Source organism: Apium graveolens, chromosome 7, assembly GCF_009905375.1.
Source record: "Apium graveolens cultivar Ventura chromosome 7, ASM990537v1, whole genome shotgun sequence".
NCBI classification, from domain to species: domain Eukaryota; kingdom Viridiplantae; phylum Streptophyta; class Magnoliopsida; order Apiales; family Apiaceae; genus Apium; species Apium graveolens.
The window spans coordinates 181,185,880-181,203,973 of record NC_133653.1 but is presented as its reverse complement, the minus strand read 5'-3'; the positions used below and the strand labels follow the sequence as shown (position 1 = coordinate 181,203,973).

The following is an 18,094-nucleotide window of genomic DNA, read 5'->3' as shown; positions in this document are numbered from 1 at the left end:
ATACATGGGTGCAATTTTAGATTACTAACTATTAAATTGGTTGGTGCAGTAATTGAGTTTTAAGTTTTTAGGAAAAGATCAACAACTCCTGGCATTAAATAAAGTGGAATATTATATTGATTAATTAATGTGTAATTTATTAAATTAAAATTGTGTTTTGATTAATGAATGTGTAATTTATTAAATTAAAATTGCGTATCAAAATGTCACGTTCACTGGAGGTGTAGAGTGTCAGACATGGCTTGGAATTTTGAAATTTATCAGTACGTCCAAACCATCGTAGTCACGGCTCTAGGTGCTTTTATTCCCGAGTATCAAATCTTATTTACAACTTTCATACAACTCATTTCCATGCTTTTACAAGTCATTTTGTTTGCTGCTTTTAGAAGTCCATTTCAAACGCAATTATATTTTTAAAGTTTTAGTCGTGAAAGTGATAACCAGAACATAAAGATAAGAATATACAATTCAAATTACACTATCAGCCTTTTGAAAAGGTTTATAGTGTAATAGAAAATAGAAACAGATTTTTCAGTCGAAAACAAGCAGACGACTCGAGCAGTTTAGATTAAAAGGAAGCAAGTGGTAAACTATCAGTAGATGTATGTACGTATATATATGCTTTGGCATGCCTGAAACTCTAGTTGCATCCTTAATCTTTAAAAAAAATCGCACAAAGAACAACATTATGTTACACAGTCGATCTCTAACGTCACTTAAGCGATCTGGGAAAGAGACATCCTAACTACTGGCTATTCTATTATATGCTTTTACTCTGTTGAACAATAAACAAAACTATGATTTCCCACTTTGTATTCATATGAGCCTGTTGGTAATATTAAAATATCTGCCACTAATGGACACGCCTGCCCCCAGATCTGAACAGCTAGAAATCTGAATGACCTCGATGTAAATTCCTCTTAGGACCTGTACATGTTGCAGTCTGCTTGCCAGATTTACAACATTTAGCACAAAATTTAGCTTATCCGGAAAATCTATACATCTATATCTACCCCCTCCTCAGCATTAGGCCGTTTTAATCTTTGAAATATATCATCCAGAGATTCTGGCGAAAAAACGTGAGGAACAGGTTTGGAATCCTCAACTTGGCGTAAGGGCATAAACTTTTTGGCTCCTATATTTGTCTTTAGAGTTTGAAAACCTGACTTCATTGTTGTTGCCCACTTTGACGCTAAGCTAGAAGATGGGCCTCCTGAAATTTTAGTTTCTTGTGAGTTGGATGCGTCCAACAACGAGGCTTCAGGATCCTCCAGCGGCTTCATGTTGTCCGTATCTCTATTTTGTTCCCTTATTGCAGCATACTTATTGCTAATGGCTTCTCTATGTCCACTGTATCTACGAGCCTCACTAGAAGCTGTTGAACTTTCCTTCAACTCATTCTCATGTAAACCGGAAGTTGCTTTCATTTCAACAGCATTTCTATCCTGAAATATTCAAAATGCCAGTTACAAGATAAAGCTAGGTTGCAAACACTGAGTCCCGATAATGTAGAGTTATAAGGAACTTCTGTAAAGACATTAATAAAACAAGGAGCCCTACATTTTCGTATTCAATGAGAAATTGAATAAGGTGTATTCATTTTTATAAATCTATTTTTATTTTTAAAAAGAAGAATTATGTAAAAAGTCACTCAAAAATGCACAGCACATACCGTGCCATTGCTAGCTATCTCCAAATCTATTCCCGGGTCTCTAAAATTCCTAGCCAGCGGAATAACAGCTTCACCAACTTTTCGTCCTTGCTCGATCCAAGTCCGTTCTGAGAAACAGGTGATTAAATGGATTACTGGTATGAAAGCGGCAGAGTATCTAGCCTCTTAACAAATGTTTAAGATCAGAATATAGTTCTTCACATCATCTTATCTTGACAAGGCAGGTATATTCAGAATCTTACACCGAAGGATCTTTGATATGCTTACCTTTCTGCAGTATTAGTAAACCTGATGAATCAAATCCATCCAAGTCATCTGCTTCAGTTTGAAATTTAAATATCTTCCAGTTGCCGAAAAAACTTATTATCCGGTCAAAGAAATTGCTGGCTACCAACATCGTATATACAACCATAATTAGTGGATAAATTTTGTTGAAATTTTCGCCAAAGAAAGGGACAGCATCGTCAATATTCCCCATTTTCTGCAGCCATAGGAAATCATTAGCATGTGGAACGAATGAAAAAATAATAGAAGGCGAAAGAATCGTGCAAGATAAATTGTCATACCCTGTTGTAGTAGTGACTAGATAGGCAATTTTAAAAGTATAGCATGGTACTATCAATGACTGAACAAAAAATGCAAGTAAAGAATAAAGAAATAAGAGTTGTTTCTTTTAGACTGTTGGACAAGGATGATAAGATGGAGGAACATTCATTTGGCTAGCTTAAAGATCGACACCACCCACACGCCAAAGAATAACAATAAAGTGCAATTTCTGGCAAGAATTCTACAATGAAACACTACAATCAGAACTCAATTTAATAAAAATCAGCCAGAGAATCAAGAAATCTTTTAGATATTATGTTTTTTATTATACATATAATTTAAGACAAAAGATTAAAGTGTGAAGACCCGGAATTCAATAATTACTTGCTGCACAACTGGCTTATGCAGCTGATATATAAATATAAAAAATGGCTAATGCAGCAAATAAATATTTATAATGCTTACCTTTTCAAAAATAGTCTGCTTCTTTTTACCAAGACTAATGAGGTTGAGGAAATTATATGAAATTGGTGGAGCATATCGAGCAACCATTCTGGTACAATTTCCAAATAAAAATAATTCAACACTTCTAAAAAAATAAGATGACAAAACAGAAGGTCAGAAATTGGTATAATTCACAAGAAAAACTTACGAGCAGATCATAAGCAGATTGACTGAGCTTGTCTGTCTTGGTGTCAGAGAATAAAACATCAACATTCCAACTTTGAATAATGAATAGTAAGTGCAAACGCACATATACATCAAAGGAACAAAAGCAAAGACCTGGAGAGAGTTCAGGAAAAAAGAAGAAATGTGCATATCAATTAACTGGTCTGTCCAATTTTAGTAATGACAGAAAGCCTATATTGCAGATTCGAAAGCTCAAGCATATAGATTCCATCATTAGCAGGCAAATATACAGGTCCATATGTACTATGATGCAAGATAATAAACAAATGTGACTAAAACCGAAACTATTGCAATTCATGATCTCATTCTTAACTTTTATTTACTAATGTTATGGTTTGAGGAGGGGACTACGGGGTAATGAATTTACAGCAAACATATTAAGAAACGAGGTAAGAAGAAAGATATGCAATTCAACATATATTTTATCTTTAAAAAAATTTAAACAAAGATTTTCCATTTATTAGCCGGATCCTACTATCTTCATTTTCGAGTAAATAGTGGGTCCAGATATGAGTATTAAGAATTTGAATTAGAAAAGCTCAGATGAATTCTTTTTGGAACTCAATCTGTAGTTAATAGCTCATGAGAAACTGTATCCTCAACTTACATAGACAGCAAAGGTCCACTGTAGTTTACAGCAGACGATAGATATTATAACATATCAAGCACAGCTTAGTTTAAATTGAAAGGGAACTTGGAGTTTACAACAGAATGCAGTTCTTCAAAATCCCAAAAGCAACCCAGTTTTCTAAAGATTGTGCAGAATGAATGGTGTAAAGTTGTTAAATACACATTTCTAACCCTATATAAAATTTTCTATCATATATAAAATATTCTATCATATCTATACTATATTATAATCGACGAAACATTGAAAATTTGGTTGGTCTGGTACTTTGTTAATTTACTTAATTACACTTACTTAACGATTTCAATATTTTACTTGGTTACCCACTTACCCTTACTTAATTAGCACATAAATCAATTACCTTATTAAAGTAAATTTTTTTACCTTTTTTATTTTCTCCAACCAAAACACATCTTTTGACAAAAATATTGCGGTCAACTCTATTCAATAAAATATAATAACTAATAATAACCAACCAATTACCTTTTTTACTAAAATACATTACTTGTTTTAAAATAACAAAACTAGCTCATCTTCCGGAAGTAACAGACAATTCTATTTAACAAAATTAAATAATAATATTATAATTACTAATAACGAACCAATTACCCTTTAAACATAAACACATTATTGTTTTCATATTTTTATTGCTTAAATATCTTTATTTTAAAAAAAATATCAAGAACATACACGTGTTAATATATAATTAATATTAAATCATGTCATTTAAAAATTTCAAAACAACAAATTTTGACGTTTTAAAATTTTCAATATAAATCAAATTAAAAATCATGTAATATTAAATAAAATCAGTGCATCGCACATGTTATAAGCTAGTATATATAATACATATACGCTAAGCTACCCGGAGTCTTCAATTTTGCCCTCATACCCGTGTCCATCGAACATGAAATGGATGTGGGTATGGGGTCTGTGTCGGATCCTTTAGTTGGAAACCGAACACTTTGACCTTAAAAAATCCAGTTCAAAATGATTTATAAGGCCTAGCAACAACTTAATCCTATTAATTCTTAAGAGGGATGTCTAGAGATTACTATTTTCATGTTATTTTTTTGATTTATGTTCAAATATTTTATGTATATCTTTACTTTATGTGGTAGAAGACACGAATTTACAAATGTAATGTATAAAAAGTAGGTATAATTTCGCTTATGTGAAGGTTATTTGCCGAATCCCCGCACCTGTGTCCAATTTTGGATCCATATCTACAAATCCTAATTTTTTAAAAACTAAGAGTCTGACACTTGGTTCCGCACCGTATCCGACAACCGTACCCGAGTCCGGGTAACTTAGCATATACGCAATAAGGCATCATATCAAAATAAGCAATTAAGATGCGTATAAGCATAATCTAAAGATGGCATGAATTGGTCTGTACCACGTCCAGATAATATTAACCCATTTTTCTACAAGTTAAAAAAGAAAAATAAAAGATTTTGAAGCTACCTGCACCAGCATCTCTTGCTGTCCCACAGAATTAATAAGAATTGAAAAAAGAGACAAATCAAGTCCACTAGGCAAGAGTGTAGCCTCTGCTAAAAGAATTGCCACTGACATGCAACCAAGAATGATAGCCAGCAGTTTCACCAAATGCTTCCGCATCATACATCTCCAAATCAATTCTGTAAAATATCGGCAGTTATTATAATATTCAATTTTCTTGACTATCTAGATTAAACCAATTGTAGTATTCCACTGTTGCAACAGTACCTTAACTCTGTGCTAGTAAGAGAATCATGTAAGTTATTTAAAAATCATTTTTAGCCATTCATATTATTCAAAAGGAACCCCCAAAATTTGACATGGATGTAATTTATTTGACTTTGTGAACTACAAATACTGAACTGACATTTTTATAAAGATATTAGGCAGAACAATACCCTACACTTATGTATATTTAACTATAAACACAAAATCCAATAATTAATATATAATTAAAACTACACGCTACTCGTGACATTTAAAACTACCAATTTCACAGCACATGACTTGTCTGGCACCAAGTGAAGGCAACATTGTAATTTTATTGTCACTCCGTTATTTTTTCTAACAAGTACTTTTGTAAGTATATCTTTATAATAATCGTACAGCTTTTCCTTTAATCTTGTTGTAAGATGTTACGAAATTAAGACTTTTGGAAACTCATCGACCAGACCAATGAACATGATGAAGAATGTCAACGGTAACTGGTCGTCCGTGTAAGAGAAAATATAAGAATATTAGTGTCATTGGTTATAAGACGTTTTAACCAAAGATAACAAGATGATTTTCTAGTCTTTCTTCATATGTATTTAAATTTTCTTTTAAAATTGCACTTAAGAGACTTCTTTCTTCATCTGTGTTTAATTTTCTTCAATTTGTGTTAGTGTTTCAAAAACTTCATCTCGGTTTGATTTTTAGGAATACCTATCAGCAGGGTCCCTCTTTTCCCCTCTCCGAATCATATCTCTGTCCAACCATCTTACAAGTTTTTCTACACAAATTGTTCTTGCATCATTTTTTCTTCACCGTGGTGCTTTTGAACGTTTTCTCTACCTAAGAACATAACTTATTTCTCACCGAAATAAGAAAGAATTGAACATGGACTCAAGAACGCCACAAAAGAGATCGAAAAATAATTTTATTGTGAATAAGTTTTTTCATCAGATTTTGTATATACAGTATATATTGCTGAAGACTTTGTTCAAGGAGATTGGAAGCAGCTACTCCTGAAGTTGAACAATACAGGTAATAAAAAGTAAGGAATAAATTTCCCTAAAAATCTAAAATAAATAAAGTTGCAGCCATTGCTGTGAGGTATGATTGTCTCATCTATTCATATATTTACTTGCTTCCCTCTCAGGCTCTAACTCTAATGAAAATGTTCCATGTCACAAGTGAGGGATTAAGATATGAGAAACAAAGAAAAAGAGAGTTAAAGTAACAATGTACTAATGTAGGTAAAGTGGAGGTAGCAACTTGGAAGACTGGGAAGGGTGGGGGGGAGGTGAAAGTAGTAGAGAATGAAATTTTAAGATAAATAAATTTGGGTGTGCATGAACGAAAACTATAAACATCCAAAATATCCTTTCCTGGATTATAATTAATTAAAATTTGATATTCGGTGCTAATTCATCTATATATATGAAAAAGCCATTTGGAAAAACATTTATTCAAAATTAGTACATCAAAAGCAGTCAAGTGAAAAAGCACCTTCAATGGGACGTGGATGCATTATAAAGGACGGGGAGAACAAAAAAAAAACCTTATTTGTAATCCACTCACGGTCACGGAAACTTGGGACTTCAAGAACCCTTGTGTATGACCGACTCACACGAACTGGGGTCCAAAAATATAAAATGGCATACTTATTCACAAAGAGGAGTACTATAATGCTTTATTCAAAGTACAAATGGAAGTAAATAATAATTTTAAAAAAATGAACTAGTATTACTATTATGACTCCTCAAGAGCTTCAAACCCCTAGCATATCAATAATTTCATTCAACAATGTGCATATAAAAAAATGAGGCTTAAAAAACCACCCAGTTAAATAACAGTAACTAAAACAAAAAAGTAGCTACTGGGAAAAATAAAAGTAGTTATATTATTCTTCTGATTACCAATTGTATCCAGAAAGGATCCCAATGTGCCGGTACGCTCAGGTCTGAGACTTGAAACAAATTTCCTGAAATTTATCAAAACATAAGATACTAACAATCAGAATGCAGGCCAAGATCAATCAGCAAAAAAAAATACAGGCCAAGATGCTACTAGCTCAACAGTCTCAAGTTTGTGGAAAAATATTGCAACATTACTTCTATATTCAATTAACAGCTTTAAGAAGCCTGAAAACTGAGAAGTTACAAAAGATACAGAGAAGACACCAGGATTGTAAATCAAAAAGACAATTAGGACAACACAGCTTTAGACGGGGATTAAAGATAGCATGACATATTCTAATATCTCTGGTATGCCAAAATCCTTTAAATTTAGAATTTAAATAACAGTGAACTTAGACGTTCCCAATGAAAACAAGAAACTGAACTAAAGATTGCAGAAATTTTTGAACGTAACAAATTTAAAAACAGACCATCCAGTTGCCTTTCTTCGTTCATAATTCTTTATTGTGTCTTCAAGTTCAAGAGCCTCCAACACATATGTCATATACTCACTGCAAAACAATTACATAGATGTTGTTCATCAATAGGATTGGCATTACTGGCTTGCTGCAATAATGTAATTTCAATTCACAATTATTAAAAATCTACAAATAATATGGTTACAAAGGCTGAAAGAGAAGTAGAATTATGTGAAAGAGTAAGAATTCATATAAAAGAAAAGTCCAACCACCTTCGTCTTTAATATTTTACTTTTTGAAACAGAAAGGTCATCTTTTCAAAAAGTAGTAAAATAAAATAATCAAAAAATTGTAACTCACCGTCCCTATAAGAGCTGTAAGCATAACATCAAGTACATGCTAAATATATACATATTTTACATCATACTCTACCTAAAATATCCTTGTTTTGTGATAAATAAGTCCTTCATCAGTATTAGTATAATTTAAATTGCTCAAAAATAAAATCTGAACAATAGACTACCGTCTAGGCTCTAGCAGAAATTAGTTTCTAAATAGGGAGCTACATGTCGTACGCAAGTTATAAGCTCTAGGAAATTGACCGATTTGAAAAAATCCGCTGAATACTACCTTCCACCAATGCTCCACCCATCTGCCACCTTAACAAAGATCATCCGAAACTACCTTTCACCAACGCCCCCCATCCTCCATTAAGGAAAATAACATCTAATGCCACAAATTAACTATCAAAGCATACGCCATATGCCCAAGCGAGACAATGAAAATGGTCACTAATTAACATTTAATAAAACTGGCTCCATATTTTAGCAAAAAAGGAACAATATACTGACCAAAGTTGATTAAACAAAGTGATTCAAATCATTAGGCAACTAATTCATTTTGACATGCGCTAGGTGATTTAACAATACACATCTGTGATGAACAAAAAAAGGTGCAGCCGAATCTGCTTTAAAAGTACACATATTTCATATTATTGTTACCAATATTATAGTTGCATTTATTCTACCTTTTGTATCGGTAGTATTCTTCTCGAGCTCCCCTTAGATGGCGCCTAAGTGTTGCCATTGATTTCTCATCTGTATCATATTCCATGTCATTATCCCCTAGGCGACCACCTTGTGGCTTAAATAATGGATCTTCACTGAACTGACATATTGATGTTGAATAATGAAACCGAGAGCTGTGTTAGGTAAAGTTACTCGGATATTAAATGATTCGTAGCAAAATGAGATCAAACAAAAAGGTAAAACAGATAAATATACCATTTGAACCAACATATTATCAATGACATTCATGTAGGGTCTTAAAGGGTCGCGCTTGGACATCTGCTTGGAAGTCGCCTGAGCAACCTAAAACATTTGCAATGACAAAAAAGAAGTTCGATGAACTACAAAGAAATAATTTTCACATATAGTTTTTTCTGTTATATGTAACGGCCGCCACAAATATATTGAATGAAAAAACTGTACTTAATTCATCTGTTCGACATAGATATGATACTATCATAGAATGTAAACATTTAATGTTTCAGGATGACCTGATTATTAAGGGACTAGCTTTGCAAATAATAGGCAGTCAAACATATTTTCATTTTAAGAAGTCAATTGGCAGCTTACTTTACTTGAAAGGAACGTAAATGGTCCTGACTTTTATACATACGCTCAGCTATAACCCTAGTGCAAGTACTGCTAGTCGAATAATGTTAATTACTAGAACCATATAATCGACAACATAGAATTTCACGATTTCGATGGTGTCAATTAAATTTCAGAAATGAACTATTGTGAAACAGCGGGAATAGTTAATACATATTAAAACTACTCAGCTAGTGAAATCTGGGCATATCCAAGTTGAACCTTTTGTTTTTTTGGCTAAATCATTCATATCCAAGTTGAACTGGAGCTAGGACAATCAAAAGTGAAACAGCGGGAATACTTCATACATGTTAAAACTACTCAACTGGTGAAATATGAGCATATCCAAGTTGAACCTTTTGTTTTTTTGGCTAAATCATATCCAAGTTGAACTGGAACTAGGACAATCAGAATTACGAGAAACATCGGGTAAATACAAAAACGACTCTGGCAAAATTACATACAACATATAATGATTATTCCCACTTGTAACTAAAACTCTTGAACTGATAATAAAATTACTTACTACAATTGCATTCGACAGATCTTGATGTGCATTGTCAAGTTTCACAGCCATTTTGGCAATTTTATGAGACAGAACCTTCTGGCGAGTGGTCCAATCAGCATTTCTCCAAATGCTCTTTGGAATTTCACTCAATGCAAAACCAAGAAGAAATGCGCCTGTGACAAGTCCAAAAGTATTGGAACAACCCATGGCCAGACCTAACACAGTTCCAGTCCTGTGAATGAATGCACCCAACAAGAGCAGTGATGAAGTTGTCACGGCAAAAAGTCTGAGTCAAGTCGGCAGAGGTCCGACTCGTACTATTTGTTGACCAGTCAACAAAATAATAATAACAAATTATAATATGTGTGTGTGAGTGTCCGGCTTGTACTAGTTGTCGACCAGTCAACAAAATAATAATAACAAATTATAATTAATGAGTGTGCATATATACTTTCAATCCACACTGTCGTATTCCAGGGATCAGGGGACTTGCATTTTATAAGCCACTAAATATACAATAATGTAAAAATAATGTAAATAAGTGTATAATGTATATAAGAATTATGTAATAAAAAGTCTGATAAAAATCATGCAAGTAGAAAGCAGTGTGTAGTGAATGCTGTTACAGTATACTCTGGAGCAGTCGAGCAGAACAAATCAACAACATATTTACTAGATGTCTAGGACAAATGTTGTTAGTCTTATATAACAGAACATGGAACCCAGATAAACCCATAAACACGTACAAACCTCACAAGGTAAGAAAGAGTTTCTGGATGCGTTTTTTTATCCTCAAATATACTGTTTCTTTCACAAGATCTATCAAGTAACATATCTGATTTATAGTCCTCACTATCTCATTCTCAAGTCATGCATTGCATTCAGAATTCAAGTATTAAACTACCAATGACGAAAGCACTTCAACTGTTAACATATTTAAACAAAGAGTATTAACAGCACAATAGATAAACACTGAACAAAAATCTCAACTAGTGATATATTATAAGAAACATATTGTTTTCTCAAAACAAGACGAAAACTATAAATAGTAACAGTACAAAGTAACCTTTTTTTGCGGAGAGTAAATAGTAGAACAAGTCCAAAAAGACCTATGGATCCCACAATGAAATAGAAGATTAAATTGACATGTATGCTAGTCTTTAGTCTTTCCATCATTGTAAAGTCTCCAGCATCTTCATAACCCTGGATAAGGGGGGCCACGAGCCTGCTCAGTCAAAAAGAATAACAAAACTTGACCACGTTATCTGGTTTGCTTTTACAATTAACAATAAAGATGCTCAATGTAAACACCATGCAACATTATGTGTATAAAGTGAGAAAGCCAATCAAATGTTATGTAAGTGATAAGATATTGATGCCTACATCACAGGGGAAAATGAAAAACTGTTACTTGCATCAATTAAATATATTCACTGGATCAAAGAACATCTCAAGGAGCTTATATTCGAAACTAACAGAACTGGACGCGACATTTCGAACTTGATGAAATTTTTAGCTGGGTGAAATTTAGTACATATAATAGGATGTCAGCGGATGGTAAAAAAAACCCCTTAAACTTATTCAGTGGGATCAGTGTATCAATTTAACTGATTTTGTCATTTAGATAGTTCAATCTTCCAAACACCTGGTAAATAAATGTTTAGAATCAAATCAATGTCAAGTCATAAATCATACTTAAATTAATCTAAAAGATCTTATGCAATATAGAGAAACCTCAAAACAACAATAGTGTGCCAATTCACCAATCTACTGCATCATACCAAGTAAGCAAGAATGTACTCCAATACGACCAGCTCCAGAAAAAAGAGATGACACTATTTTCATGACCAATAATTGTCTGCACAATAATTGAAAAGAATAAACAAAGTTAATATAACTGATCAAGTTAATAATTTTATGTCTTTCATTACCAATAATTATCTGCACAATAATGAAAAGAATAAACAAAGTTAATATAATTGATTAAGTTAATAATTCTATGTCATGGTTATTCTTGTTAATTTTTTTTTGCATCTTTTAGTTGTACTTCCGATAAAACTAACAGCAGCAGGCAGGCAAGCAAGCAAATTTTTTATATTAAATACCTTCTCGTGGATTTGATAACTCATGAAGAGTTCAAAAGACAAAAGGTCATTAAATCGTCTACACTGTTACATTTTTCAAGAAAATTTGTAGGGAGTTTTTTAGAGTATAATTTACTTACACATAAAATTAAATGTGCAATGCAACCATTTAATGAAGTGGTCGATTAAAAGACCTATCTTATAGATGTCATACAACTATAGAGATCGCTCAGCCAAGTCCGGCGATTAAAATTAAGTCATACTAGCCAACCCACTAATCTCGACTCTCGAGCGGTCTCGACTAGTACAGACCCAGCTCGTACAGGTAACCCAGTTGGTGATGGGTATATTTTACCAGTGAAAAAATTATTTCGGTTTCTTCTTGAGAAAAACATCACACAAACTATACACAAAAATAACCGAGAGTAAATCTGAAAAACTGTTCTGACCTCTTTCTATTTTTCTTTTTCTTACCGACTACAACCCAAGATTCTTTGAGGATCGGTCATTGCATAGAAGGGTCTGAGTGTGTTGTCTACTGGACTAGGCTAAGTGGTTTTCAAACATAGTTCTTTTCTAAAAGATATATACTGAGTGGGTTGGCCTAGGCCTTAAATTGCAATTATTAACTTCCTCTTTCTTCCTCTCTAGTTACCAACTCCAGTCATTCTCTCTATTCTTTTTTCTTCTTCCCTTGATTTCATGTTTTAGCATTATTTTTACCTTTTTTTGTTAAAAGGAAAATATTAATATTCAATGATAAAGATGCAATAATATCAATTCTTATAAAAAAAACTATGATGCAATATCTTACTAACAAAGAATTGTTTTTGTTGTTAATAAAACAACCTTCAACTACATAGGTTGATTTTTATCCAATATTATATTTATGATACACACCATAAACTTTCTACAATAAATTTATCCTATTAGTGTAACATATGTCTTGAGTATATTGGGTTTGGTTTTAATGACGTTTCAAACTATTTACAAATTTATATATATTTTCTAAATAAAAACACAAACAATTTGTATAATAACAATTTAACAAACATATTAGTATAACAAATGTCTTGAAAATATTATGTTGTTTAAACATAGATATAATTATTTATATAATCATAACAATTTTTTGGTCTAATTTTATTAATTTTTACAACATATCTCTTACTCCCTCTGTCCCAACCATTTCTTTACACTTTCTTTTTTGGGATGTCCCATCCAATTCTTTACATTTCAAAACTTGCCCAAAATAGTTAATGGGTCCCACCACTTTCCCACTTTTTCTCCCTTTTCACACTACTTTTACTCCACTATCTTCCTTTTATATATTAAAAATCAATGGGTCCCACCACTTCACTCACTTTTCTTTCTCTTTTTCACTATTTTATACATATTTCTTAGCCTCCGTGCCCAAACCAAACGTAAAGAATTGGCCGGGACGGAGGGAGTATATGTTAATAATTATGTTACGTATATCAAATTTAGGTAAAATTTGTTTATGGAATATATAAAATCATATTATCCAGTTTGCATTACTTCAACATCACGAGCTATGATTAGATAATTGTTGTTAGAACGCTCAAAGTAGCAAGGGTATTATCTAGTTTTGCAATAATCCGGTGTCACTAGCTATGATTCAATGATTCTAGTTGCATGCAAAAGTTGTGCCCCGATATCACGAGCTATGATTTAGTGGGACGCTCCTACTAGTTGATGGAAAAGAGTACAAGCTCTATGGGATTCACAAGGAATCGATAAGCGCAAGCGCGAACAAATCTATAATACACCAACTTATAAGGTGTTAATGCATCTCCAAAACTGATGTACGACAGAATATGAAAGCGGATAATAAGAGATGAATTATATGATTACCAAGAATAAAATCAATAATATTCTCAAGAAAAGTGTATAAGCAAAGCTTCGTAATAATGTGCGCGATTACATCACTTATATAGACTATAAAACCCAAGTACTAAACCTAGGGTAGTGTTATTCCAGAGCCAATTTTTAACTTCCACAGCAAATTTCTATTAAAAAGATAATATTGTCCTCGTCTTGATTTTTAACTTGCTTATTATTGTGCTAACATGTGGGGTATTTTTGTCTTTTCAATGATTCTTGCTCTGGAACTTAAATTTTTGCTATGAAAGTAAAATTTTCCTAAACCTAATGGACTAAGTCCCGTAAACAATTGGGCTTTATTGTAAACAAACTACTTAAACTAATAAACTCATAAGCCCACATTAAAACATATATATATATATATATAAATACATTATTTAGTCTCTACTTTAAATAAATATAAACTAATTCTTATTTTCGTTCCTCGTCAATAACTACAAAATTATGTCAACACAAAATCAATACAATGTTTGTATAAGAATATAGTTAGATCAACCCAAAAACATGTAGAAATGGTCAATCAAGCAATCTCTCACTACTTAATTTGATAATTATATCGAAAGACATGTAGGAAATGGATGAAGCTACTATGCAAAAGCTCAAGAGACTTTTTTCGATATAATTACCAAATTAAGTAATGATAGATTGCTTGATTGACCATTTCCTACATGTTTTTGGGTTGATCTAACTTTATTATTATGTCAAAATTGTATTGATTTTGTGTTGACATAATTTTGTAGTCAACTATTTGAAAACCTTAGTTATATCAATAATTATAACCTCTTTGCGTTCTTATCTATACCAATAAAATTGAAAATCCCAAAGAATTTCACTTTCTACTTTTCTTCTTTAGAAGTGGAAGATGATGGAATTTCAGGAAGTAATAAAATGGCACTCAAGCAAACAACAGAAGGAATGATTTGTAGTATTAGAACAGTTCTGTCAAGGAACCAGCCGCTCTAAAATCTTAAGAAGTTGAGGAAGACCCCTTCGAGGATCTTATATTAGTATTCCAACACTCCCCTCACTTGAAAGCCTATGTGGTCAAAGAGTAGATCCCGGACGCCCATCTTTGGGGCATTAATTTTAAAAATTGTGCCCCGATACTATTGTGAGAAATACCGAGGGTGGCAGGGATCGAACATGAGTCCTCCCGCCTGCCTAGACTCTGATACCATGTCAAGGAACTAGTCGCTCCAAAATCTCAAGGTGTTAGAGGAAGGCTCGGCCCTTTCGAGAATCTAGTACTAGTATTATAACACATTCAGAAATAATATAGGAAAATTGTCGAAATAGCAATACTCAACAAAGGCCTTTAGAACTTCTATGACTGGAACCTTTTAAGAACTTCTACCGTGGTTTAAGATTCAAACTTTTTATACAAAAAAATATTAAAAAAATTGTACACAAATATTTTTTTCAACATATTGAAATATATGCAAAAGTCAAAGTGACTATTTATGGGATCGAAGGAGTGCACAATATTTAATTTTGAGATTGAAATTTATATACTATTCAATAATAACTATGAATTGATCACATCAATTCACGCCTAAAATAAGAGTAATTAAGCTTCACGGCTTCAGCACTGTAATAGTTGACCTGCATGCACCGGAATGCCTAGGCGCTAAATTTAGGTAATTGTGCTTCCTAGGCATTCGTAGGTGATAACTGATAAGCAGTTTCTTCCGAGTTTTTTCCGAACTAAACACCTACAGTATGTATTATCAGGGCTGGTGCACCATATATAGCGGTGGAAAAATCACAGATGACCCGAAACCCGACACGAACCCAACCCACAAAAGTACGAATTAGGGTCGGGGTTTTTGACTTTCGGTTTGGGTTGGGTAAAATACCCGAAAAAATCGGGTCAACATTTGTGTATGTGTGTGTATGTGTGTGTATGTTTAAAACATATCTCTCAGCTTATCCTAATTTCAGTCAATGTCTTTCGGCCCAAATAAAAGCCCAAATCAATTTAAAATGCCTCACAAAGTCACATGGCAGTCAATCTCAATCTTAACCCTATCTTTTCAAGGCCACTTCCCTCATCTTTTGATCACTCATGTATTCCTTTTCTATCTCTTTCATTTTTCTCTTCCCATCTTCTTTCTCTATCAAGTCAATCTATATTTCCATCAAGCCATGATTTGCTTATTAAACTAAAGATTAATTAGAGATCCGGTTTATATATATACATATTATGGACGTATGTATATATGTATGGGTGTAAGTTCTTGACTTCAATTCCCTTTCGTATCCTAAGAAAGATTATGTACTGAAATTGATGTCAAGTTTTTAGCTTTGAAACTGATATTGATTTGCTATTTTACTCCAACTCGGATCGGGTTAAAGCAACCCATTTGTACGTCATGTTGGACCAAGCCGGGTTCGGGTAGAGGATACAATTCACCATATAGGCGAGTTAGGCAATCGCCTAAAGCCCCCATTTTCCATAGGCCCCCCCAAAAATTATATTACTATATATATATACACGTAGATTTGTAAAATAAAAAAAAATATCAAAAAAATTACTTTGAGGTGTTAAAAAAATTAGAATTCATAAATAAATCTTGTAAAAAAATTGAAAAATGGATAATATCTTTACCAAAAATATTAGTCATGTTTTGTTTTTTGTGCTCATAATAAATATTTGGCTAGATCTCCAACCTAATAAATATAAGTGAATGATTAATTTTATAGATGATGTAAAATTGTAACGTTAATGTAACTTTTTTGGGCTCATAATAAATATTTGACTAGATCTCCAACCTAATAAATATAAGTCAGCTTTGCTTTTCATCTCCAAAATTGTAACGTTAATGTAACTTTTCATCTCACGATCATCTCACGATCATCTACTTATTCAAACACCTAAACTCTATTCTCTACCTACCCACCTTCTCTTATCGGTCATTCTTTGCAGAAAAATTGCTTACGAGTTTGTAACTTTGCTGGGAAAATTGCTTCTGCTTTTTGTGACGGGGACAAAAGGTAAATAAAATCGCCTCTAAAATTCACTATCGGCCGATCAGTACTACAATATTCTAGCTGCCTGGTGTTTGTAGCAAGTGGATCTTGTCTAATGTTTTTTTCCTCTTTTTTTATGTAGCAGTGTGTTTAGGTGATATTACTTTGTATGTTTAAATATTGTAAATAAATTATTATTAAATAATATTTAATTTTATAAAAATAGGCCTCATTTTGAGATTCGCCCAAGGCCTCAAAATTTCTTGAGCCAGCTCTGTGTATTAACAACAACTAGATAATGTCTTAGTACCTAACACGCTAATACTCACAAACTTAATAATAGTACAATTAAAATCCATTGAATCATATTTAAGTTTATATCAAACTTTGCCAACTCCAACTAGAGTTGCACCTTAACAAAATGATAGCCCTTGGGACAGGAGATTTTTTCCATTTATTGAGGTTAAATAACACTGTAGCTACTATGTCAGGACCAAAAAACACAATATAATTTGCTGAGATTATCAGCTTATCGAGGTTTTACTGCAACCACGATAAAAATTACGGTAACATTCCCCTAAATTTAGGTAAATTCCTTCCAAAATACAACATTTCTACGATCTAGAAAGAAATCTCAATCATATTTTGAAGTAATTGAATTACGCAAAGCAAAGCAGGCAATACGAAATGTAGCAAATCCAAAGCAAGTGAAAGAATAATACCGTCCAAATGTCGGCAGGGACGAGAATAATGATAGAAATAGAGCAAAACCAAGTGTATCCAACGGTGATATACACGTATTTCGGGACGTCTGGTCCAGCGAAGTATCGAAGAGTTAAGATCACCATTCCCAGGGTTAGAGGAAGCGAGATCAGATAAAACACCCACATCTCTGCTCTCCTGTGTATGTATATGTGTATGTAGAGTTCTTGTTATAGTTCGTGGATTGTAGAGTGAAGAATGATGTGTAAAAGTAGTAGTAGTTTTCGATAAGTATGAGTTTATGTGTGTATTGTGTCTATATTTTGTGCGATCGGTGCGGTGGTGCTGCAATTGGGTTTGGGTGTGCTAACGTACGCCATCACCCACGTTTGCTTTGCACCTCCGTTCTAGTTTTTTCCCCTTTTTGACTTATGCAGCGGAACAAAATGTTGTCAATTTTGTTATTTGTGCTTTTATTTTATTTTTTTTGTAAAAATAGGGATATTCCAGATGCCCCTGGAGTCAAGTTACAAGATTTTTGACAAAAATGCTAAAAAGAAAACTAAAAATGCTAAAATTAATTAACAACCAAAAATTTCAGATTTTTAGGTTGAGATGTATCTAAATGGAGTCAAATTACACAGTTTATGTTA

At 32.9% G+C, this 18,094-nt stretch overlaps 1 protein-coding gene across 1 annotated transcript; it reads right to left on the bottom strand.

Annotated features, from left to right (window-relative positions):
• Nucleotides 1-597: 597 nt before the first annotated feature.
• On the bottom strand, nt 598-17,893 carry LOC141671015 (uncharacterized). The gene is made up of 14 exons (XM_074477082.1): nt 17,462-17,893; nt 11,562-11,638; nt 10,847-11,005; nt 9,799-10,012; nt 8,901-8,987; nt 8,645-8,784; nt 7,630-7,710; nt 7,160-7,224; nt 5,004-5,179; nt 2,871-3,001; nt 2,684-2,771; nt 1,940-2,153; nt 1,673-1,779; nt 598-1,445 (listed from the first exon to the last, which is right to left on the bottom strand). The coding sequence occupies exons 1-14, from the start codon at nt 17,627-17,629 to the stop codon at nt 996-998; spliced, it is 2,157 nt and encodes a 718-aa protein (XP_074333183.1). The 5' UTR covers nt 17,630-17,893; the 3' UTR covers nt 598-995.
• Between the last annotated feature and the right edge of the window lie 201 nt (nt 17,894-18,094).

Bases quoted from the DNA above. Each gene is read 5' to 3' on its own strand.
- LOC141671015 (XM_074477082.1), bottom strand. From the start codon at position 17,629: ATGTGGGTGTTTTATCTGATCTCGCTTCCTCTAACCCTGGGAATGGTG. The intron at 11,006-11,561 runs GTATGATGCAGT...TTGACTGAGCAG, and splicing joins AGTACATTCTTGCTTACTTG to GCTCGTGGCCCCCCTTATCC. The intron at 8,785-8,900 runs GTATATTTATCT...TCAATATGTCAG, and splicing joins ATAATATGTTGGTTCAAATG to TTCAGTGAAGATCCATTATT.